Source organism: Enhydra lutris, unplaced genomic scaffold (genome assembly GCF_002288905.1).
Source record: "Enhydra lutris kenyoni isolate GAN:26980312 unplaced genomic scaffold, ASM228890v2 scaffoldscaffold45, whole genome shotgun sequence".
Taxonomy (NCBI): Eukaryota; Metazoa; Chordata; class Mammalia; order Carnivora; family Mustelidae; genus Enhydra; species Enhydra lutris.
Window position 1 is genome coordinate 3573620 of NW_019154129.1, and position 26133 is coordinate 3599752.

The window sequence follows — 26133 nt, forward strand, 5'->3', positions numbered from 1 at the left end:
TGTGTGTGTGTGTGTGTGTGTGTGTGTGTGTGTGTGTGTGTGTGTGTAGGGAAGCTATTGGGAAAGGATGGAATGTGCACATTCTGCAAATACTAATTGCCCTAATAATTGCTGGGAAGATAGAACAGTGAGGAAGATGAAAAGATTCCTACCCTTGTGGTGTATACTCCGTAAAGAATTTCCATCCTTCCTCCCCACCCCCCTTCCTCCCTTCCCTCATTCACTCACTGAATCAATACTCTGGGATCACTGCTTCCTAGCTCAGCTTCTGATTAGCTAATGCAACCGTGGGCAAATTTTTTAACCTCCGATTTTCTCTTCTCTAATAGGGACGGGAGAATGGGAGCCCTATAGCTGTGTGAGGACCTGGCTCCGAGAAAGAGATGGGAAACTGAATTCAAGAACGGCCCCCACCTGGACTGTTAGCCCTGTTCAGGGCTGAGTGGCCAGTGATCTCCATCCTGTGGTCCCTGGGTCCATCGCGCACCTCGGAGATTGATAAGGTGGGTACACCTCCAGGCAAGGTTCTATACCAGGTTGGGCCTGGTGGGGGGGCTGTCATTAGATCCCACTATTGTCTACAGGCTCCTAACAAGTCTCCCCATTCCCTGGGGGCCGGGGAGCCGGCCCCTCCCCTGGAGAATGGCACTGAGCCCCCTCTTAGGTCCCGACTACACTGACATCCTTCTGTATCCTTTGAATAACTTGGTTTATTCCAGTATCTACTGAGGCGTGGGTGGTACAGTGGTGAGCCTAGCTGCTTTCAATTTATCCCTAGGTGGGCACGATAGGGAAATTCAGTGAGTCAAGAATGTCAGGCCGTGCTTGGCCCAGAGCTGGACCCTACACGCAAGTCGTTCTTGTCATTGTGTTCTTGTCAACGTGCCAGGCTTGGGCCAGATGCTGGGGATAATGAGCATGCGCACACCCACACGGGATGCAAAGGTCAGTAAATGCAAAGTGACAGCCATTATTCCTACAGTCCCAAGAGCAACCTTTGCTCCTTCTTGAGCACCCGGGGGCCTGAAGGGAACTCAGAGGTTCTCCGTCTTCTTTCTTTTCTTTTCTTTTCTTTTCTTTCTTTTTTTTTTTTTTAAGAGAGAGAGCTCACCTGAGAGTGGAAATTGGTAGAGGGAGAGACAGAATCTTTTTTCTTTTTTTTTTTTTTTTTTTTTAAGTTTTTCTTTATTTGAGAGAGAGAGAGGTGGGGGCAGAATCACACTCCCCACTGAGCAGGGCAGCCAATATTGGGCTCAATTCCAGGACTCTGAGGTCATGACCTGAGCCCAAAGGTGGATGCTTAACCGACTGGGCCACCCAGGTGCCCCAATTAAAGGTTATATGTTAAGTAATAGAAGAACAGTCATAAAACTATCCATCAGAATTAATAAAAACCATTACTATTAGCATAGGTCATTTTTATGAATGGGGATTAAAGGTAGAAAGGAGGAAGAAAGACTTAATTTGCATGTACCGGCACACCTCGAGATCATGCATTTTTTACAAATGGAAGGTTCAGGACTTCGGTGGAAGAAGTAGTGCAGATGTGGTGGGTCTAGCAAGAAAACTGGAATGAGAAGTGGAGCCGTAAGATAGGACTGAATTGCTACCATGTCTTGATAAAACTGTCAACAGATAAGGAGCTGCTTCTCGTGGACGAGCAAAGACGGGATCTGGAGGACTGACTCCGGTTTGGAGAAGTTCTGCTGTGGGTGAAATGCAGTCAAGGAGCATCACGTGCAGCAGAGAAATTGTTCATGAAAAGAAGAATCCATCCATGCAGCAGACTTCATTGTCTGCCAAAAAATTCACCTGACTCACTTTATAGCGAGTTCTGCTTTACCACAGGGACCCGGAACCGAACCCGCAATACCTCTAAGGCACACCTGTATTATTTAGAGACTGTGATTATCCCCAACCCTCTTGCTGCCACTGAACTGTCAACCATTCCATACGTTTTGGGTTTACCCTTTGCCCGGAGTCCATCCAGAAGGAGGGTCTGCGCGGAGATGTCAGCATTGCCCCATCCTATGCGCGGATCCTGGCTGTTTCTCTCTAACTCGTTTCCATGGGGTGACTCTACCCATTACTTGCCTCTCTAGGGGCTGTACCTGAGAATCTGTGTCTAGTTCCGTGGTCTCCCGTGCAAAGACCCAGAACTTTCTGCCACTCCTCTGTACTTGAGTGACCCACAGGCACCCGAAATTCCTGTCCGGTCCTGGCTATCTTGGGGGTTGGAATCACCTGACTTAGTCAAACACCTGGTCTTAGTCAATGCTTCTCCCACACAATCAATCCTTCCTCAAGTTCTTTTGAAAAATGAAAACCAAAAAAAACCCCCAAAAACCAAAAAACAGAAAACCCACGAGGAGGAAAGATTGTTTCTCCACATTCGTGTATGTATTAGTTTCGCTTATCCCCAGATCAAAGGGAAGGTGTTTTTTATTTGTATTTTTATTGCATAATGGGCCTCAGTGAAATCAGTGAAATAAAGAATGGAATGTGTACCTTCCAGCGCCCGCCTGGAAGCTATGATGTTGCTGCTTTTTCCAGTGGAGGCTGGGTCAAATCATGCGATTCTGGGGTTGCCGGTGACCCCAGGAGAGGTATTATCATTTCCCCCCGTTTCACAAGTCAAGGAAATGAAGCTCAGAGAGAACCTGCCCCAAACTCTCCCAACTTTTTTGGATCTCTTAACTGTCTGAACCCAGAGGCTGTGTTCTTAATGACACGGACACATGTACCACCACTGGGTCCCCGTGTCTGCCTATCTCTCTTCCCTTTTCTCTTCTCAGAAACAAACATAGAAGGAGCTTGGGCTCTTGGAGTCTTTGAGTCAGACTGGCTTGAATTCAATCCCAACTTCAAGGTCTTGTTTAAAATGGAAGGCTCTTTGGGGCACCTGGGTGGGTCTGGTCGGTTGAGCCTCTAACTCTTGGTTTCAGCTCAGGTCATGATCTCAGGGTTGTGAGATGGAGCCCTGCACTGGGCTTTGTGTTCAGCACCAAGACTGCTTAAGACTCTCCCTCTTTCTCCCTCTGCCCCTCCCCCCTCGTGCTCACCGCCCCCCCAAGTAAATCATCAATCAATCAATCAGTCATAAAATGGAAGACTCTGATACCCATTCCTCTAGGCAGTTAAATATACAAAAAGCCTTTATCCCAGTGCCTGTTCCCGGTAGCTTCTCTGGGTGTCCTCCCCTCCCCGCCACTTCCTTTTCTCGGCCACCTTCCCGAGGCACTTACATAAACCTGAGCTCAGACTCCCGGCGGACCAAGACTTCCCGGAGGCGCTGAATTTTCGCCATCTCCAGCTCTATCTCCTCGGGCATCATGGTTGTCTCTGCCATGGAGATGATGTCCAGCTGATCTGCGCAGGAGACACGAAACGTGGTTGTCAAGAACCCAAGGCCACTCGGTTTCTGAGGACTGTCCTTGTCCTTGGTACAGGGTGCAGCCTTGCCCCAGCTCCCTGGGCGCACCCCGAGGGCACCCAGATGGCCTTCTGAGCCGCACCTGTGCATTTAGGAGTCAAACCTTTGGAAACCAGAAAACACGCTTTTTCCATGGGAATCCTGTTAGGATGGCAAGAGGAGGCTCAGACAGGCTCACCAAACCTGTTCGCGGGTATCCACATGGCTTTACAGTCCCTACCTGGTCCCAGCTCCTGAGCCTCTCTTTGTCTCTTGTCCCAGCTTCAAGACCAAGGGCGACTTCAGGCAGAAAATCATTTTATTATCATTCTTTTACAGCAATACTATTATCTTACAGGAATACTAAGTAAGGTAAGGAATAGTAATAGGAAGAATACGAGTTTGTTGTAGAAAATTCAGGTCATACAGAATGAAGGAAAAAGTCATCCATACCCCCACTGAGAGAACCCCAGAGAGAATCACAATCCACATGTTGATGGAAATTCTTCCTGCCTCGTATTTATTTGATGTACATTCTTCCCATATATATATATGATAATTTATTTTATTTTTGTTAAAGATTTTATTTATTTGACAGACAGAGATCACAAGTAGGCAGAGAGACAGAGAGAGAGAGAGAGTGGGGAAGCAGGCTCCCTGCCGAGCAGAGAGCCCAATGTGGGGCTCGATCCCAGGATCCTGAGATCATGACCTGAGCCGAAGGCAGAGGCTTTAACCCACTGAGCCACCCAGGCGCCCCGATATATGATAATTTATATGATTAGAATAACTGTATATTAGAATAACTATATATCATATAACTATATATGATAATTTATATGATTAAAATAACTAGATGATTATATATTATATACGTGGTATGCATATTTAGGGTAATACATCTGGATTTTTTACATGCTTTCATGTGGAACAAAATGGAATTTCATTGCTAATGAATTTTACATTTCATTACATTTGCATTTCATTACAAATGAAGTTTCCAAATGGAATAGTACTCAGCCATGAGGAAGGAGGATATCCTTTGGGACAACATGGATGGATCTTGAACACCTTATGCTAAGTGAGGAAAGTGAGACAAAGACAAGTACTGTATGGTTCTGCTTACATCTGGAAGCTAAAATGTCAGACTTGTAGAAAACAGTAACGTGGTGGTTACCAGGGGATGGGAAGGCGGATAAAATTGATGTAGTTTAAGATTTCTTAAGGGTACTAACTTGCAATAAGGAGTAAATACACATACTTTTTTTTAAAAAAAGATTTTATTTATTTATTTGAGAGAGAGACAGAGATAGTGCTATGAGAGAGCATGAGCGGAGAGCAGAGGGAGAGAAGCAGCTGAGGTCATGATCTCATGATCTCCCTTCCCGCGGAGCAGGGAGCCCGATGCAGAGCTCGATCCCAGGACGCTGGGATCATGGCCTGAGCTGAAGGCAGACGCTCAACCGACTGAGCCACCCAGATGCCCCAACACCCATAACTTTAAAAAAAAAAAAAAAGAAAATTGGAAAAATGTATGCTAAAATGTTAGAGTCGTTAAAAATGTCCACAGACACCCACACCAGTGTACACCTATATTCCCGCCACTACCCAGGTCCAGTTCCATAGAAAGCTAGGATCTCACACTTCATTACCTGTTCTTTTCACGTAACATATCGTGAGCATTTTCCCGCATCCTTGGATGTTCCCCCCCGCAGCAGTGGGAAAGGTGGCATGGTCTTCTATTTGTGGCTGTATCGTGAATCACTCTACCAGCCCCCGGACGTTTAGGTTGTTTTCCATTTCCCCCACCATAATCAGCCCTGTGACGAGCATCCTCAACGCTCAGTCCTTGCGTGCATCTTGGGGGTGACTTTAGGCCACGTTGCTGGCGTGAATGGCTGGTTTTAAAGGCTGCAGTATCCCGAGATCTTTCATGGGTGGAGAAAAAAGACAGAAGGGAGGACATAACGTTGCTCTAACAGGCCCACTGCACACGACCCACATCTGGCTCCTTCCTTCTACGCCCAGCACCTTCTGCTACCTGGTGTCTGTCTTTTTCCTTACCTCCAAGTCGATGGTTTGGAAAGCTGCCCTCTCTCTACCTGTCTCCCTCCTACGACCTGAAGCCCTGACCCCTGATCTGGACCCCTGACCTAGGGGCTGGGGATTTGTGATTTGCAGATTTCCCTTAAGTTGAGTACTTCCGGCTTGGATCCCGAACCGTTGCCCGCTGCCAGAAGCCCACACGGCTGCTTTCTCATCTGTGGGAAACTCCTGACCCTTGGTTCTCCACTGGATACCAGGTTTGGGGTAAATTGCCTTCCCTCATGTGCCCCCTAACATGTCTGTTCCATAAGCCTCCCCTCCACCCCTCAGAACTCTCCGTCTTACTGAGGAAGCAGGAGAAGGCCATGACTTACCAGTGATTCCCACCTTGAGACGAATGGCCTCCCCAATGCTCTCGGAGGTAATTTGCAATTTGTAAGAGAGAAACCAAGGGGCAAGACCAAGAAATGAGTCAAGGCAAAGAAACTGTGGTATGGCCACCCTAGGCCTGCTGGAGATCTCATCTCCACTGGGCTCAGCCCCTCAGAGGAACATCTCCCTCTCTTTATACTTTCTGAGAACTCCCAGGTTTCCCAGCATGGACAGGGTGCGGTGTTGAGCCAGAAGGAGGGCCGGGTGTCTAGATGGGTGGTAGGGAGGTGGGCAGATGGAGGACAAGCTATTCTCTACGCCCTCCCACAGCCCTCCAAGCATGGCATGTCCTGAAGACGAGCCTGTGGTCAGGCTGGGCTGGGAGTGGAAACGGGGGTGGAAGGGGAGATAGGGAGAATGGAAGGGGTAAGAGTCAGAAAGAAGAGGGAGAGGGAAGGGGATCAGAGGAACTGTCTCAGGACTGGGACTTGAGAAGAGGGACAGATGTCCAAGGAGGAATTTTAGGAATTATCCATGTGACATGCTGAGTCAGGATCTCAAGGCTCCTGGAATCAGATCTGGGGACTTATTGTGGCCACCCCTCTCCGAGACCGGATGGCTTCTGGGGCTGGGGCACTGAGGGCCGAACTGAGGAAGGAGGGAGGAGGGAAGACACAGGATAAAAGCAGTAATGTTAATTGAGTGTTACTGTGTGCCCAGCTCCAACCAGGCTGGAGGCCCAGGTTGAAAGAGCATGGACTCTGGACACAGGGCAATAGAGGGTTATAGGGACCAAGGGTGGGTGGGGGAGCATTCAGGAGTCAGATGGCTCGGGTTTGAGTCCCAGCTCTGCCCCTCACTACCTGTGTGGCCTTGGAGAGTTATTTGACATCTCGTGACTCAGTTTCCTCCTGTGTCATGTGAGGACACCTAGGGCAGTTGTGAGGATGGAATTAATGGAGGCTGGTCAGCCTCCATGTGTGGTTACCATGCCCTTGGCCATCACCACCAGCCTGCTCTGCCCTGCCCTCTCTTTTAGTCCTCACCATAAACCAGCCGGATCAAGATGTTCTCTGTGGAACAAATAAGGAAACAAAGGCTCAGGGCTGGCAATGTTTTAAGACCAACTCCTGCTGTCCATCCTCATCTTAGAGTCAAGGTCAGTGTCTTAGTTTCCCAGGGCTGCTGGAACAGATCAACTAAATTTGATTGGCTCAGAGCAACGGGAATTTATTTTTTCTGAGTCCTGGAGGCCAGAAGTCCCAAATCAAGGTGTCAGCAGGGCTGTGTCCTCTCCAAAGGCTCTGCGGAGGGTCCCTCCCTGCCGATTCCAGACCCTGGTGGCTCCTGGCCATCCCTGTCCTGTGGCAGGATTGCTGTAACCTCTGCCCTCCATGTTCACGGGCCATCTTCCCTGCGGCTCTGCATGTCCTTCTGTGTCTTTTTCTGTAAAGACCCTATTTTCAAATAAGGTCACATTCTGAGATTCTGGGCAGATGTGAATTGGGGGAGGGCACTCTTTAACCCAGCACAGGGATGAATGGCCATGGGCTTGCAAGTTCCCTGAAGGCCACGTCCCCTCTTGGGGAGCCTTGATCACTGCTCCTGGAACCAGCCCTCGCTGGAAGCAGCCGGGGTTCCAGGAAGCAGCCAGGAGGAGGGGCAGAGGTAGAGATTCGTGGTCTGAAGCCAGTGGTAGCTGTGTGACCTTGAATGAGTTCTTTACCTCTCGGCATCTCTTCCTGCCTTTTCCAGTAGCTACCATGTTCTACGCTGTGCTGAGGCTTTATATGATCTCACTCCATCCCTATTTTATACCTGATGAATCAGAGGCTTCAAGAAGGAAGGGACTTGGCCAACATCACACAATCAGAACGTTGCAGAGACAGAATGCAAACCCAGAGCTCAATCTCTCTCTCTCTCTCTCTCAAGCACATCATATAGCCTCTGGGACAGGGCTAAAGACATTTGTGGTTGGGAAAGTGTGTCATTAACCACCCCACAGAGATAAGTATCCTCATTTCTCACTTGTGGTTCAGATGCACAGTCTGATTTCCATGGACAGAGGTTGAAAATGGCCACGTACCCCGGGGCAAAATGTGGGACAAAGACTTACTCACACTCCATGGATTGGCATTTTACCTCCTTCCTCGAGGGAGGATGGAGGAAATGGCACAGCCAGTCTTCAGGTGCTGAGAGGAGCATTCAGTCTTGACCTCGGGCCGAGAATAGGGCTGATACCTGTGTTGAAAAGTCTTGCTCGTGAGTGCTTTCCTTCTCCTGGAGAAAGGAGCAGGCACTGTGCTGGGCTCACAATGAGCCTCATGTCAGTTAATCCTCACAGCATCCTGGGTGAAGGGTTAGCAACTATGGCCGTGGGCCAAATCTGGCCCCCTGCCTGATTGTGCAAATAAAGTTTTATTGAAGCATTGGCCATGCTCATTCATTTACATATTATTTATGGCCGCTTCCACTTTACAAGTACAGAATACTAGAGTTTTAATTGCGACAGAGGCCACATGGTCCATAAAACCTCAAATATTTGCTGTCTGGCCCTTTACAGAAAAACACCTGCCCTAGAGGGTAGATACTATAATTTCCTGTTTAAAGATTAAAAAAAAAAAAAAAAAAAGGTTTACCCAGTAACAAAAAGAGCTAACATTGATTGAATATTTATTGGGTTTTAGGATCAAATCACCTTATTTGATTCTCAAAACAGCCCTACTTAATAGCACCCCCATTTCACAGACAAGCAAGCTGAAGCTCAAGAAAAGGAATAAAGGGCGCCTGGGTGGCTCAGTGGGTTAAAGCCTCTGCCTTAGGCTCAGGTCATGATCTCACGGTCCTGGGATCGAGCCCCGCATCGGGCTCTCTGCTCAGCAGGGAGCCTGCTTCCCTCTCTCTCTCTGCCTGCCTCTCTGCCTACTTGTGATCTCTGTCTGTCAAATAAATAAATAAAATCTTAAAAAAAAAAAAAAAGAAAGAAAAGGAATAAGAAGAGCTGAAATTTCCAGTCAGATGCGTTCTACTCCAGAGCCCTTGTCGTAATAATCACATTCATTTAAGAACTACCTCCCCACTTAAGAACTATCATCATCATCTTGACAAGAGAGAAAATTGAGCATATGGGGAGTCGCTGTTCTCAAGTGTTAGCAGGCGTGGTGATTATCTGAGTAGCTTGTTAAAAAGACAGATTCTCTGCTTCTACCCCCAGAGGTTCCCCCCAGGGATTAGGCTAAAACAGCGCTGGGGAGTCGTGTCCAGGGAACTTCCGTAGAAAGTCTCCAGGCCAGACCCTGAGAAACGCTGGTACAGGTTTTAAATAAATGAGCGTCACACACAGTCGGCTGCTTTTCAGTCTGAACTTGCAAACAGAGCTGGCGTGATGGAAACCTTCCCGACACCATTTTCCAGCTAGAGGGCAGGCATCCAACAGCTGCTGATGAGCATGTCCACAAGTCCTGGAAGAAGATGGACAAGCGGGGCGCCTGGGTAGCTCAGTGGGTTAGGCATCTGCCTTCAGCTCAGGTCATGAGCCCAGGGTCCTGGGATCGAGTCCTGCATTGAGTCCCACTCCCTGCTCATCAGGAAGTCTGCTTCTCCCTCTGCCTGTCCACCCCACCCCCTGCCAACTCGTGCTCTCTCTCTGTCTCTCTCTCTCAGATGGATAAATAAAATCTTTTTTTTTTGACATTGGAAGTGGATAAATAAAATCTTAAAGGAAAAAAAAAAGACAGACAAGCTAGAGAAGACATGCCCATGAGGCTCCAGGACTGCTGTATATAGAGAGAGCCAAGCACTAAAGCAAGGAGGTCCCCAGGGCTCCAACTGGGACTGCCGTCACTGAGCTCCTGGGAGCTGAGTCACTTCTGGGGGATGAGGCAGCTAAATCCATCTTTTTATCCCCAAATGCCACATCAGGGAAACGCATGGCTCACAAGCCCTGCAGCACCAGCTAATAAGAGCTGAGCACTGGGCATGACTGAGACGCACCTGCACGTCTCACCATATACCTTGAAAATTGGAAAGCAGTCTAGGGATGGGGTGGGAGCAGTGGTGGTGGTCATAGATGAAGGCGGGCCATCTCCTAGAAGCTTGGGATTCAAATGTGGGCAAGGAGGGGTAAAGCCACGCCAGGGTCCAGAGAAGCCTTCCCTAGTCTTTCTTTTCCAACCATGGGTCCAAACAGGACTTTAAGCCCAGCGTCCCGGACCCTCCCCTCCTTCTTTCTGCTTCATAACTTTTACGAACCTGGTACCATATGCTAGCACTATTACCCTTGCTTTACAGACTGCTAAGATGTGGCTCAGAGAGATCGTAAATCATGGGCTAAAAATCACCGAACCAGTGAGTGCCGGAGCTGGAACTCTGACCTGCGTCTGAGTTCAAAACCCACGTTGCAGATCAAAGGGCTACAGACAAGCATTTCCAAACTTCAGCACTGCATGGATTTGCAATGGCCTGAATGGCTGTTCCCACCCCCACCCCAACCCTCCCCTGACTCATTTCATAGGTTGAAATCCTAAACCGCAGTGTCATGGTATTAAGAGATGGGCTCTTGCAGAGGTAATCAGGGTTAGAGAGGTCATGTGGGTGGGGCCCCATGATGGGATTAGTGTCCTTATCAGACAAGACTGCGGAGCTGACTTTCTCTCTCTCTGCTTTCCCCCATGCAAGGACACAGCGAGAAGACATCAGTGACAAGCCAGGGAGGAGCTCTCACCAAACACCATGTCTGCCGGTGCCTTGATCTTAGACTTCCAAGCCTCCAGAACCATGAGAAGTCAGTATTTATGGCTTAAGCCCTACAGCTTATGGAATTTTGCTAAAGCTGCCCAAGCAGAGACACAATATTATCATTTACTCAATATTTCTTTAGATTGGCTTTTTTTTTCACTCAAATAAGCTCATTTAAGGAAATTCGTATCATATCCATAAAGAATAATTCACTATTAGCATAATTGGGAAGTAGCCATAAAAATAATTCCAATGGAAACAAAGCAATGTTGTTAAATTCTGGCTAAATGCTCAGATTGAAGCCAAATTCTTCCTTCTCAGCAAGGTGGATTAGCAAGTCCTAGAAAGTGAGTAAGTACCGGGGAGATATTAAAGGCAAAGCTTTCTCTGGTAATCATAAATGTTGATACTTGGGGGAGGAAAAAAAGTGATTTTGCAACCATGTAATTTGATGTTGTTTGATGCTAGAAGCATCTGAGTACCACTGGGGGTACCCCAGTCACCCACCCTAGTCATACACTGGGATTCTAGCCCTTTGGGTTGCAAGGGTATTAGAGGTCATTCAGTCAGTCTCATAGCCATGTCCAACAGGGTGTGACCGGACACAAGATTGGGTTCTGAGGGTCCCTTGACAAACAGCAGTAGGCCTCCACTGAAGAGCTGTCTCTGGAAAATGGAATGAGAACACAAGTCTGAAGGAAAAGTCACAACCACGTGTCAACTTTCTCACCCAAAGATGCATCAGTCAACTGAGTCATTATTCCAACCCAGCTCGTATCATGGAAGCAATTATGTGAGTGGACATACTAATCTCAGCCCCAACGAGCATTTATGAAGTATCTAGCATCCTTAGAACTCCCTCAGAAGGACACCTGAGAGAAGGGCCTTGGGGATTTCCTGTGGGGTTGGGGGGTTCAGTGTTACAAGGAGCCCCTCCCACCTAATACAACTTTTTCCATTGTTTGAATTTTTAAATAAACTTCCCATTTTGGAATAATTTTAAGTTTCTAGAGAAGTTGCAAAGATGTCACAGAGACTTCCCATATACCCTTCACCTAGTTCCCCCCCATTGTCAGCATCACCAAGACGCTGATGTTGGTGCATTGCTATTGGCTCTATTTGAATTTTAGCATGAGCAGGTATAAATCAAGGTAGATTAAAAAAAAAAAAAAAGAGGCGCCTGGGTGGCTCAGTGGGTTAAAGCCTCTGTCTTCACCTCAGGTTGTGATCTCAGGGTCCTGGGATCGAGTCCCATATCTGGCTCTCTGCTCAGAGGGAAGCCTGCTTCCCCCTCTGTCTGCCTGCCTCTCTGCCTACTAGTGATCTCTGTCTGTCAAATAAATAAATAAAATCTTTAAAAAAAAAGAAAAAGAAAAAAAAGAAACAAAGAGCAAAGGAAAAGAGTTGGTGGATACAGGCACTGTGGGAGCCAGGTCAGCCTTTGAAGAGAGCAAGCGAAGGGGATCGTTATGGGCATGGGCTTTGGGGTCTCAGGGTTGGCTCCTATGCTGACCTTGGTCTCATCCATTGATGACTCTGGGCCTCAGTTTCTTCATCTGCAATGCAGGAACAATCACACCCATTTCGTAGGTAATTTGCGAAAGTGCCAGGCACATAACAAGTTCTCTCTCTAACTCCCTCTGTGATATTTGCCCTTGTTATTCCTTTAATAAGTATGCATTGGAAACCCACTTTGTGCCAGCTACTTCTCTAAGCAACGGGGATGGAACAAAACAGACAAGATCCTTGCCCTCATTGAGCTGACCTTTAGGAAGGAACTTACATGTCAGGGAGGAAGGTCATTAGCATACCATCAGCCAACCCCTGATGGTAGATCTAGACAGATTCTAGTTCAAGTTTTGCGTCTATCACCAAGTGTGTGATCCAGACTCACCACTTAATCCTCCTAATTTCAGTTTCCTCTTGGGTAAAATGGGTCTCCCATCTCACAGAGCTGCTGCTCGGGAGGGGACATAAGATGTGAAGTGCTTGGCGCTACGCCTGGCATGATAAAGGGTGCTCGGTATCATTCTGACTACACTCACATGTCCTTTTACTGGAAGAAGCCAGATTGACATGGGGAAGAAGATAGGGTGAGGATCCTCAGATCTGGAGATCAACAGGTTGCATCTGGGCCATTCCTCTGTCCCTCTAGGTAAGACGTCAATCCTCCAACTCCACCTGCCCTGGAAGCAGGGTCCAGAGGGTTCCCAGCAACCCTCTGTTGAAAGCCATTCTTGGCTCACCACTGAGTGTACCCATGCACGTCTTCTGACCCATTAGTCTTAAATCCCAGGGAAATATATCTGAGCTCCATTACTATATCCTGATGCACTTCTAAGGCTCCTGGTGGCACCCATGCCTTTTATTGTCATCAATCATTCATGGAGGAAAGAAGCTCATCTCAACCCCCAAACACTGCCTTATGGGATGCACCAAGCATCTAGCCTTCTCGCTATAATGGGAATATTATAGGAAACAGGCGGTTGCTTTTAATGAGTCATCATTTCCCAAGAAGATGCAGTAACTGCTTTTAATTCCAGCACTCCCAGCTGTTCCATCCCCCCCCCCCACCAGCCTGCCTCGTGAAGGAGGATGCTGCTGGGTCCTGCATGTAATTATCCCTCCCACTGCACCAGGCCTTCCTGAATGTACTCTATACTCACAATCACCCTGTAAGGAAGGTTTTGCAGCCGAGGAAGCTGACTTGTCTCCAGACCTTGGCTGGAGTTCTTAGTTCTCTTTTGTGACTTTGGGCTCATTGTTTAGCTTCCCCGAGTTTCTGTTTTCTCAGCCACATCTGACTTGTCCAAATGGCAAAAGTTATTAGGAGAATGAGCGCCCAGCACTGGGGTTAAGAAACACGAGCCACAGCCAAGCCGACTTGAGTTTAAGCCTTGGCTCTGCCCCTTTCTAACTGCCAACCTTGGGCAAATGATTTAACTTCTTTAAGCCTCAGTGTCCTTATCTGTAAAATGGGGGTAAGGAAGTAGAACATGAGAACATCGAAGGCTTGCTCTGAAAAGTCAGAGATCAAAGCTATGGCAAGGGTTTAATCTCAGCCCTGCTCAGCAGCCTCCAAGCATTTTGTTTAGACCCGAGTCTCTCACCCTCAGCACGACCGACATTTAGGGCCAGATCATTCTTTGCTAAGGGGGCTGTCCTATGCATTGTAGGATGTTGGCAGTGTCCCTGGCCTCCACCCACTAGACGCCAGGAGCATCCTCCCACCAACCCCAAATGTCTTCAAACATTTGCAAATAACCCCTGGGAGACAAAAGTGTCCCTGGCTGAGAATCACTGGTTTAGATCCACTTTTTCAGGAGAGCTCCTAGGAACACCTTACTTCCTGTTCGCTATACAAGGTAATATGCACAGGTTTCATGAATTACACTATGGGCATCTTGGAGGTGCCATTATTGAGCCTACCACAGTCTATGTAATAGAGAAGGCCGAAGAAACCTACATGGAGGGTCCTAGGACCAGGTCATTATCATCTTTGAGGGAAGAAACTATGGTCTGTAGGGTGGGGACCTCAGTGAAAGATGTGGGACAACGAAGCAGAGAGACTGCTCTCTGGCTCGCTGGCCATTGTCCATGTCACCCAGCTCAGTTCCAGCAGCCATGGCACAGCATTGTTTAGCTGATGACATGGCTCAACTCAGAATGTTGGCTCTGCCCTTTATTGGCTACTGCTCCTGGACAAGTAATTTAAATTCTTTTGAGTTTCCTCTTTCTCACTAAAGTGGGTCTAACAATACTTGCTTACAATATTTGTTCATTCCATACTATTTGCACAGTTGGTACAGGGATTATGCAAGCTAACCTACTGTCAGTATCCATCATTTGTAAGTGGGGACAATAATAGAAACTACACAATGGTCATAGTGAGGGCTGAGTCAGAGATTTTAAGGTTAGCACATCAAAAAGACCAAGTTAGATCTTGATGAGTGTCAATTATCATTCACCGTCACCATCATCATCGCCGTCATCATCACCATGACCATCACAGTCACTACCTCCATCATCACCATCACCACCACCACCACCATCACCACCATGACCATCATTATCATCATGACCATCACCATGACCACTATCATCACAATCACTATCTCCATCATCACCATTACCACCATCTCACCACCATGACCATCACCATGACCACCATCATCACAATCACTACCTCCATCATCACCGTCACCATCATCATCACCATCCCCACCATCATTGCCATCACCACAACCACACCATCCCCACCACCATCACCATCATCATCAAAAGAGACAGCACCCCACCACAGACACCATCACAGCTGGAGCTATGGTGGGAAAGCACAGAGGAGATCAGTCCCTTGGGAGCCCCTCTCCCTTTTACCTTCCATCCCAGAACTCTGTTCATTGGGAATACCCCACTCATGCACCATCCCATCTCATGCCTTCTTAGGAAGGATGAGAAGCACCAAAAATCTTGTGCCCCACCTACATTATCCACAAAACCAACATTAAGCCTGGAGGTAGAGGAGTGATACTAAGGTAATGGAAATAAATTCTTTTTTTTAAAAACAAATATTCTAGAATATTATCCTTCAAGGAATCATCTTGGAATGCTTTATGTTTCTAATAATACCAACATTCCTCAAGCCTTTTAAAACTTCTTAGACTCTTACATGACTATTAAATCCTTTCTGGAATAATGAGAGATATTAATAAACAAACTCTTTGATAATTACTTTCAAATCAGCTTATGAGCCATTGAAGAAAAGCAGTTTAGCGCATTTAAATTCATGTTTTTATATTCGCATGATCTGATTACCCACTTTATTTGCACAAGCTGGCTTGGAACGACTTTGGGTAGTTCCAAAAAATCAAACTTCCTCTCCAAGGCAAAGCTTTATCATTATTGGGCTGTTGACAAGATCTCAACACAGACTGGGACTACAGATCCAAAGGAGGATTTCTAGAAAGGTTTTCATCTGAATAATGTGTGTGTTACCATCAAGGTGGGACTTTGAAGGAGATGACACATGAGTCTGGCAGGTTATTTGACAATGTGTTATGTCATTTTTCATTACTTGGCATCCTCCCTCCAACACTTCTACGTGACCTTCAATGAGTCACCACACAGCTCTGTCATATTTCTCCCAGCCCCGAGTGGAAGGGTTTGGGTTGGTTTCAAAAGTCCTTTGAGACCATGTAAGAGAATCAGATATTCTTACTAATTCAGTGGGAGTTGGTAGAGATGTCAAATTTAAACTGTGGAAATTGATAACCTTGTATTAATAATAAGATGATTGTCTAATTAAAATTTCATAAACATGGGGTGCCTGGATGGCACAGCTGGTTAAGCATCTGACTCTTGGTTTCAGCTCCAGCTGTGATCTCAGGGTCCTGAGATCAAGCCCCGTGTTGGGCTCCATGCTCAGCACAGAGTCTACCTCAGGATTCTCTCTTCCCCTCTCCTTCTGCCCCTCCCACTCATGCTCTCTCTCTCTCTCTCTCTCTCTCTCAAATAAACAAATAAATCTTTAGAAAATAAAAAATAAAATTGCACAGGCAACTAATTTTTTTTAGCACTTTTTCAGGTTCATTCTATTATTCAAAGCCCATTAAAAAAAAAATCCTCCAGCCTGGCCGTCTCAGAACGATTTCACGAATATAGACGATTATGAATCTATCCTGAGCTGTGATTCATGCATCTCTACTAGGACTCCTTAACATTTGCAATTTACAAACCAATTCAGAAGTAGCTGAAGGGCGAAGGTCACGCAAGGATGGCTAGAGAACCAGATGGTGCTGCTTAAAACCATGCTTGGTGGGGCTAAAATGATTGGGATCTAGAGGAAAATTAATTGCAAACTGTCTAAAGTAATATTTCAGTTTTTAAAAATTGCCTAGCCTGGAAATAATGTGGCTCATTTCATCCTTCACTGGCTGGAAACTTAGGGATAAACTGCTTGGAGAACATTATTTTTATTCAGAGAATGCCAGAGAGGGGAATAGCATGGGATAAACCACGTATGAATAGGGGTGATTTGGGTGTGATTCAAGGTGTCTTAGGGTCAGAGAGCCTCAGTCAAGGAAGCCAGTGCAAGGACTGCATGCGAGCATGGTAGGCCAAGGTCAACATTCACCAACACAGAAGGCTCACTGGGATGCCAGGGGCAGAGCTGGATCATGGGAGAGGAAGGAAAGAGAAGCCAACGTGGAGATGGAGATTCTGGATGGGAAGTCCAGCATGAGAAGTATGTCATGGCCCTACCAGGGAGATCAATCACGAAGGCAAGAGATTTAGGACTTTTTTTTTTTAATTAAAAAAAATTTTTTTTTAATTAACTGAAATCCAGACTTTGTTCTGAGTCCCTTAGTTTTTACCTAATGTCGTTTTTCTATTCCTGATTCCATTCAGGTTACCATGACATTTAGGGTCCTCTTGGCTGTGACAGTATTCCTTGTTTTGGATGATGACCTTGACAGTTTGGAGGGGTACCTACCAGCTGTTTTATAAAATGTCCTTCAATTGAGATTTGTCTGATTATTTCCCTGATCTTTATACTGGGGCAATGGGTTCGAAAGAGGAAGACCACAGAGGGAATGGGCCATTCTCATCACCTTCTATCAAGGACACATGTTCTCAAGATGACTTATCAATGCTGATACTGACCTTGACCACCTGGCCAAGTAGTATTTGTCAGATCCCTCCACTGGAAGGCTGTTCTTGCCCTCCGCCCCACTACTTCCCATACTGTCCTCTTTGGAAGCAAGTCACCAAGCACTGCCCACATTTACAGGGTAGGAAGTTACGTACACCTCCCTGCGGGTAGACTCTGGTGTTATTTTCAAAATCGGAAGAAAAATATTCCCACGTTAAAAGATGACGAGGATCACATGCAAATGGAGCAAAAGCCCAGAATTTCTTGTGTGTCCCCGCCTGAACTGGAGGGGTGGCACTGAGCCAGCTCCCCCCAGCAATGTTTCAAGAGATGCAAAAATCTGAGCATTATGTCCAAGGGTCAACTTGACTTCTGAAAAGCTGAGGACACCAAAAAACAAAACAAAACAAAACACACACACAAAACTAAGACAAAACAAAACAAAACTGGACACCAAAGCAAGGCAGAGGTTCAACCAGTTCGTATTCTTTTCATAGGTTCTGATTTTTTTCATTCAGTTCATTCATCCTTTTTGAACACTCAGCGCTCTGTCCCCTTGGGTGGCCCTTCCTCTGTGGAGTTTTGGACAAATGACATGGCTTCCCATGTCATTGGGTGACTTTCTGTTTATTCAACATAACTACCGTACACCAGCCAATGTTCCAGAAGCTGGCCTATGGAAACGAAACCTCCTTCCTACTGGGGGAAGATGGCAACAGGCAAGGGAGATAGACAGTATCCTTTAAGTTGACGGGATTACATAGCAAGAAATATGCGCTTATGAGCTACCAAGCGATGGATGGGGGACCCCTTCTGACACTGGGGTCTGGGAAGGCTGCTCCGAGAAAATGACATCTGAGCTGCCATTGAATGGCCAAGAGGAGCAGGCTTGAGAAGATGGGAGGAAGGACCTCTACTGGCAGACAAAGCTGTAGGTGCCTAAGCCCTCAGATGGCTACAAGCTTCATGTTCAAGAACAGAGAGAAGGTCCATGTTGCTGGAGCGAAATGAGAAAGGGGAGCAGCACTGTGGGAGGCAGCGATGGGAAAGGGCCAGAGGACGTGGTGGAAAATCAGGGTTGGATTCCTGGCAGTTGACCTACAGAAGGCCATTTCATGGGGGCAGTGAGGAGATCTGGTGGTGGTTTCCACAGTTGCTGTCTCCTGGAAGAGAGCACACAGCGGAGGGAACAGCCCGGGGAAGCCAGCCCAGCCTCCCGCCATTGCCTCAGAGGATGAAGATTAAATGCATCACAACCCATGCAAAGTGCTTAGCCCGGGGCCTGGTCATTGCAAGCAATCAGTAAATGCAATAAAATAAAACAAAGGCAATAATTTCAAACGCAATTAGGCACATGCCTGCTGCTTTTCCCCATTCAGCAGCAACCAGTCCTGTGGATCTTTCTGAGAGTGGGACAGCCCACAGCCCACTGGCATCCCATTCTCTTCCCACAGACCCGGCCAACTGGCCTGGGGTGTGGCATTCAAATCACGAGGAGGCAGAGTGTTTTGGGGCGTATACCCAGGCACACCCGGTGGAGTCCGAAACACCAGCCCAGTCCTCAGTTAGCCTTGGAGGGCATCCAGAAGGTTCCTTGTGAAGGCCAGCAGAATGTGGCATCCCCAAATTTGCCCCCTTGGTCTAAGAATTGTTTTGAGCTAAAGGCATTCAAGAAAAAAAGCAAGTGAATGAGAAACAAAGAAAGCTCTTTGCCCTTCCCTGATTTGCCTAAAAGCAGGACATCAGTCTGCAGAGGTGTATCCTTCCCCTCACTATCAGGAAGGGTAGAGGTTAATCACCAGAGAGAATTCTAGACCGTTATCATTACCAGACAAATCTATAAAACAAACTCTGCTGAAAATTAGCCCTTCCCTGACATGAATTTCCCACGTTCATTTACCTCCCCACGATGTACTGCCTGGCAGCTCCAAGTCAAGTGACTTGTCACTTCTCTAAAAATTTATTGTTCTTTTGTCCCAATTCTAACCACTCCCATGAGCTGCTCACCATGGAGGCCGTGTGTATGTGCAATACACAGGGTCACAAACTTCTATTCATTCCTCTCTTGTAAATCCATCTTTTGTCAGTTTAATTTACAGACCCCCCAGCCCAGGACCCTAATGTGCATAGAAGAAAAAGATTTTTTTTTCTTCCCCTACACCTGCTTGGTGCCTTTTTTTTTTTTTTAAGATCTTATTCATTTGAGAGAGAGAGAGAGAGAGCACAAGCAGGGTGGAGCTCCAGAAGGAGAGGAAGAAGCAGGTTCCCCACTGAGCAAGGAGCCCAATGCAGGGCTCGATCCCAGAACCCCGAGTTCATGACCTGAGCTGAAGGCAGACACTAAACTGACTGAGCCACCCAGGCACCTCCCCGCTGCTTGGCATCTCTTAAAGTGGGTGCCAGGAACCGAGGGCTGAAGTCGGGGTCTGGCAGAAGTTGGGGGAGAAAAATGGCATGGGAATGAAGAGTACCCCACGGTGAACATGAAGTAGTGAAAGGCGTTTGGGAAGAGGTAGGAAAAGCTCAATGTCATGGGGTAGAGAAGAGTAGGAGAAACTGTCAACAACACCCGTGAGCCTGGAAAACTCCAGTATGAATCATGCAGCGCCCACGTCAGGAAGGGGCTATTTGGAGCACAGCGACAGAGTTGGACTGGATCTGCCTTGCCTGAGAGGGACGAGGGGCTGAGCCAGCCTGTTAGCTATTCAAGTCACTGCTTCCCCCAAACAGAATTTCAATCAACAGAGTACTAGGAGTCTAGGCCACTCGAATGCATGGAAAATGAAAAATAAAACTTTCCATAGTCCCAGCTGTGCCAAGCCCAGAGGGTCTGCTCTAAGGGAAGCTGGAACCCGCAAAGAACATTTTGCCTAAGGGGAGACCAGCAATTCCCTTGAGACGAGGGAGTTTAAAGGGCAAGTTCCTGCTGCGGGCTCATTTTGATCAGGGCATTTCAGCTCTAAATGTCATCGTGTGACGTCTCTGACATGCAGTGGCCATCTGTTGATTTTGCCTCTCTTCATGCTTCGCCTTTCTTTGGTAATAAGACCCCAACATCCGCTAGGGAACCAATGAGGCCACCGGCCCCCAGTCTTGGGGATTGTGGAGTGGCATAGCATTCTGTGTCCCTAGCCACAGGCTGGTTCTGATGGGCAAGGGGCCCCATGAAAAACACAAGGAATCCGGCCCAGAACTCTTATGTGAACTCTTGCAGGGAGAGAAACTCTGTCCAGTTTTCTGCTGGACATGAACCTTGCCGTCACGTGGATCCTGAGAGCAAAGCCTTCATGGAAGGAGGTCAAGAACCAAGAGATGGGCAGCAACAAATGAGGTATTTTGAAACCCTGAGTCAACTGTTCCTGGAAAAATAGAACCTACTGTGTCCTGTTTTTGCTTAAACATTTTGGGAGATTCCTGTAGAGAGTCACACTAACACCTGGCATCTTTTTTTTTTTTAATTGTGCTTTTTTGGTTGTTTTTTGTCTTTTGAAGATTTTAGTTATTTATTTGACAGAGACACAGGGAAAGAGGGAACAGAAGCAGGGGGAGTGGGAGAGGGAGAAGCAGGCTTCCTGCGGAGCAAGCCCGATGAGGGACTTGATCCCAGGACCCTGGGATCATGACCTGAGCTGAAGGCAGATGCTTAATGACTGAGCCACCCAGGCGCCCCACTCAACATCCAAAAACGTGTGAGGCTGAGCAGCAGGGGCTGAAAATGCCACTAGAGTAACCCAGCTATGGAGCAAAGGGCAGTCCTAGTGTCTCCCACCTGCCTTCCTCCAGAAAGCCTGCACACCCGGCTCCTAAAGCGGGGTCTGCAAACTGAGCCTGAGGGCCAGATCTAGACCCTCTGGGTTTTGTGCAGCCTGGGAGCTAAAACTGGTTTTGATACATTTTTAAATTGTTGGGGGAAAAAAATCGAAAGGAAAGGACTGGATCATGACATGTGGAAATTATACAAAATTCAAATTTCAGTGTCCATAAATAAAGCTTTATTGGAACATAGCCATGTGCCCATTTGTTTATGTGTCATCTATGGCTGCTTTCACACAGAGTTGGATGGTTGGGATAGACACCATATGGCTTCAAAAGACACAAATATTTACTATTAGGCCTTTAAGAAAAGGTTTGCAAACCCTTCTCCAAAGAGAGTCCTTTAGACCCCCTTTAAGAAAAGCGACTCTGTTACTTGTCTTTTATAAACGAGGATGTCGGGGCACCTGGGTGGCTCAGTGGGTTAAAGCCTCTGCCTTCAGCTCAGGTCATGATTCCAGGGTTCTGGGATCAAGCCCGCTTCGGGCTCTCCGCTCAGTGGGAAGCCTGCTTCTCTTCCTCTTTCTCTCTGCCTACTTCTGATCTCTGTCTGTCAAGTAAATAAATAAAATCTTTAAAAAAACCAAACAAACAAACGAGGATGTCAAAGGTTTTAAGTTCCAGACTTCTTATGCTGATAAACTTGGTAAAACAAAAACAAAAACAAAAACAAAAACAATTGGTCTTCCTTGCCAGGTAACATGAGCAGAAAAGCTAATTATTTGCACAGGTTTATTTAGAAGAAACTCCTATTTAAGGTTTTAAAGTTGTAAAATTAATTTCTATCTAGAATTCAAGCAATAACTTCAAAGGCAACAGCAATGATATATTCAATCTTAGTAATGGTTACTTAGCCCTATTTTTCCATACTCACAAAACTTCTCTTTCTAGCACTTTCTATTTTTTTTCATATAATCTGATAAATAATCCAAGCCATAATTGAAATAAACTTTACAGTAAGGATAATAGTTATTATTTATTGTCTTTACTATTTGCCAGGCAGAATTCTGAATATTTTGCTTATATTAACACACTTAATGGCCCGAACCCATGTATCAGGTAGGTACTATTATCATACCTATTTGGTAAATGAGAAAGCTAAGACATGGAGGCGGGTTAATTTGCCTAAGAAGTTCACATAGTCATTGAATATTGGATCCAATATTCAAACCCCAGGACTCTGGCCCCCTAACCTGTGCTGTGCTATGGGGTAGACCATCTCAGTTTTATTTAGAAGAGGTGATGGTAACAAGATCTCACTGTCATTGGAAATTTACTTAGTAGCACCACACAGTTGACCTTCAAACAACACAGGGCTTAGGGGGTGATGACCCCCACTCCCCACATAGTCCAATGCATGTATACCTTTCAACTCCCCCAAAAGTTAACTAGGAATAGGCTATTGTTGACCAGAAACCTGACCAGTAACATAAACAATAACATACATTATATGTATCATATACTGTATTCTTACCATAAAATAGGCTAGAAAGAAAATAGTACTAAGAAAATCATAAGGAAGAGAAAATACATTTGTAGGACTGTACTGCATTTATTGAAAAATATCCTCATAAAAGAGAATCTGCACAGTTCCAACCTGTGTGGTTTAAGGGGCAACAAGAGATTGCCTTCACCCAGTGTGGGTGGGCCACCTCTAATTTGTTGAAGGCCTGAACAGCACAAAAGGCAGAAGAAAGAGGAATTCACCCCTTCCTTTTTCTACTTCACTGACCGAGCTGGGACAGCACATCTCATCTTCTCCTGCCCAAGACCTGGTATTTACATCATCAGCTCCCCTGGTTCTCAGGCCTTCCTTTGGAACTCAGACTGATTTACACCCCGGGTTCTCCTGGGTTTTCAATTAACAGATGGCAGATCATGAGAATTTCCAGCCTCCATAATCACATGAACAAATTCTTCATGATAAACTATATATATATATGTTTATATATAGAGAGAAATCTATCTGCATAGATAGATACAGAGATATAGATATATAGCTCATGTTGAGTTCCTCTGGGCAATCCTAACTAACCCCCAAATCCTAAACAATATCCCCTTGGCTAAGTCGAATGGGTTTCAATTGCCTACACCCGAAAGGATCCTCACATGTAGCCCAGCTAAAGGCAAAACAGTCTCCCAGTTCTTATATTCTCTGAATCATCAGCATGGGCCTCTCAAATAATGGATTTTCTGGATTTCTAATTACTCCCTCAGTTGTGCACTAGCCCAGCTCCCAAGAATTACTTGGGAGCTAGCCCAGCTCCCAAGAATTACTGGTTTGCAGGTGGAGACACTAGTTGAATATGCCTAAAATGGACAATCTGGGAGTCAGCAAATTGGTTTTAGGCTTTGGTTTTGTTTTTCTCGTGGATGTTTGTTTACGTCCCTTCTCTTTTCCCGAGAAGGAAACAAGCATCCTCCCCCGTTTTCCTCCAGTGAAACAGCTGGAAATGGCAGTTTATACTTGGGATGGGGCTTGGGGAGATTAACAGTGTCTCAGAACCAATTACTGAAATGACTGGAATGGATATAAAACACATGCATAATTTCCTTGTAAGTCACATCAGGTCGAAACGGCTCAGACATCATCCAAACCATTTTCTGAAGAAAGTAAGCAAGGGGGATGGAAAAAGAGAGCAATGTCTTCCCGGGGCTGGTACTTATTGGCATTTGAATGGGTGTGACTGTCCCTTTTATGGCTGAAGGACCTGAATAGCGAGGAGATTTGCGAACTGATGGCAAGGTCAGAATCAGGCCTCCAGCCTCCGAGTCCAGCTCCTCAAGCCCAGTGACCTCTGAATGATGTCTTTCTTTTGCCCCAGCTACTGTGCATTTACTGATTTTCCTTTGGAGGACTGGACACATGACCCAGAAACTGACCAATCAAAATATTCCATTGCCACCTCTTACTCTCTCTCTCCCGCCACAGTAATTGGTTCAGATGGACGGATTATCCCAGTTGGAGCAAAGAGAGTCAGTCCCAGGACATTTAGTGAAACTACTGGAGAAGACGACTGTCCCTGCTGGGATTGCTAGCTGATGGGTCACCTAAGCTTGGAGCGGTTGGCGTCACCACATGGAAAGCACCTGTCTTGAGAATGAATCTAACACTTGCTAGATGCAGAATAAAGAGAAGATGAAAACACTCCATCCGGCTGACCCATGACTGAACTGATGAGGTTCTGAACCCCTGGATCTAGCCATGCCTGAAATCTATTCATAAGCCAATAATCTCTTTATTTTTCTAAGGATTTTATTTATTTACTTGAGAGAGAGAGAGACAGCGAGAGTGAGCATAAGCGGGGGGATGGGGAGGGGCAGAGAAGGAGGGAGAGAAATCCTCAAGCAGACTCCCTGGGGGGGGGGGGGGACTTTTTTCCCCCAGAGGGAGATCATGACCTGAGCCCAAATCAAGGGCCGGACACTCAACTGACAGAGCCACCCAGGTGCCCCCAGTAACCTCCTTCTTTAGCTTAAGGCAGTTGAATTCATCGTGTTGCTTGAATCTGAGAGCCCTGAGTAATGCAACCATCATCTTATAGTCTGCAGGGCTGATGGCTTCCTGCCCTGGACCTTCCAAACACCTAGCAATGACTGAAGGTGACAACAGCCATTCTTGCACGCACTGTTTAGTGAGTGCCAACTACATGCCCGATGCTGACCCCAGCGCTGCAGACACAGAGGTGGAAAGGATAGGGCCTCCCTCCGTCCTCATTGATCACAGGAGCCAGGATTACAATACAGTACATATGTGTTTGGGCGGGGAGAGGGGGAGGCATCAAGGCCTCGCCTAGTTTAGGGGTCAGAAAGGTGTCCCTGATAGGGTCATGATCTCAGGGTTCTGGGATCCAGCCCCACATCCGCTCTCTGCTCAGCAGGGAGCCTGCTTCCCCCCTCTCTCTGCCTGCCTCTCTGCCTACTTGTGATCTGTCAAATAAATAAATAAAATCTTAAAAAAAAAAAAAAAAGAATGCTGTCCCTGAGGAAGTGACCGTTAATGTGACACTCCAAGAACGAGTTAGCTGTTAAGAGGAAAGGAGAACAAAGGGCGGGCAGCTGAGGATTTGAGCTAGGCAAGAGCCAATGCTGGAGGTTCCTCTCTCTTCTTCCTCAGCAGGTCTGTTAACTGGACTCCTAAAGCTTATCCTGAATCCATCCACTTCACACCGTCTCAGGGTCCCATCAGCCAAGAAACGTGCTAGAAACCCATGATCCCAGTTTCTCTCTCTTTTTTAAAGATCTTATTTATTAGAGAGAGAGCACACGTAGGGGGAGTGGCAGGCAGAGGCACGCTCCCCGCTGAGCAAGGAGCCCGACATAGGGCTCTGTCCCAGGATCCTGGGATCATGACCTGATCCGAAGGAAGATGCTTAACCGACTGAGCCACCCAGGCACCCCCACTCCGTGGTCCCAGGCTTGAATCCGCACAATCCATTCATCCCACAGCTGCGCGGGCGAAGGCAGTAGGAAGCCACTGAAAGGACATGAGCCCGGAAAGGAGATGCTCTTCCTGCGACCGGGTCTCCACTTTGCATGTGGAAGAGCTCATCTTTAGCTATCTCTAACTCGGGGCCTGAAACCCTTCTCTGGACTTGCCGTCAGACTGCCCGAAGGGGCGGGGCCACCGGAAGGGGCAGGGTCTACCGGAAGGGGGAGCGTCTACCGGAAGCGGGAGGGTCTACCGGAAGAGCAGCCCAGAGGGATCATGCCCGTGGGGACGAAGCCAGCGAGGCTTCTCTGAGTCGATTTACAGTGAGTAATGATTTGTTACAGTCCAGGATCTTCCCTAAATTCTTCAGCCTCCGAGGCGGGGGACTTGCACAGGGCTGCACTTCCCGTTCAGTTCAGCAAAACAGGTTCGGGGCTTCCTTTGGGCAGGACCGCCTGCTGGATGGCAGGGTCGCCTGCTGGATGGCAGGGTCTCGGGGGTTGGTGTTGAGAACACACAGGAGGACGTCCTGGGGCGGAGAAGCTTTGGAGCCCATGGAGAGAGAAATTCAGGAGGAAAAAGAGGAAAAGCAAGTGTAGAACAACCATTTCCTTCCTTCCTTCCTTCCTTCCTTCCTTCCTTCCTTCCTTCCTTCCTTCCTTCCTTCCT

At 46.9% G+C, this 26133-nt stretch overlaps 1 protein-coding gene across 1 annotated transcript in view; it reads right to left on the reverse strand.

Annotated features, from left to right (window-relative positions):
- The window catches only part of LOC111156183 (uncharacterized protein C16orf45 homolog), a 105935-nt gene that overhangs the window by 37450 nt on the left and 42352 nt on the right, over nt 1–26133 (reverse strand). Inside the window, exon 2 of the mRNA XM_022516903.1 lies at nt 3246–3369. Coding sequence (XP_022372611.1) covers nt 3246–3369 — 124 coding nt within the window. The remainder of the gene's footprint in view (nt 1–3245; nt 3370–26133) is intronic.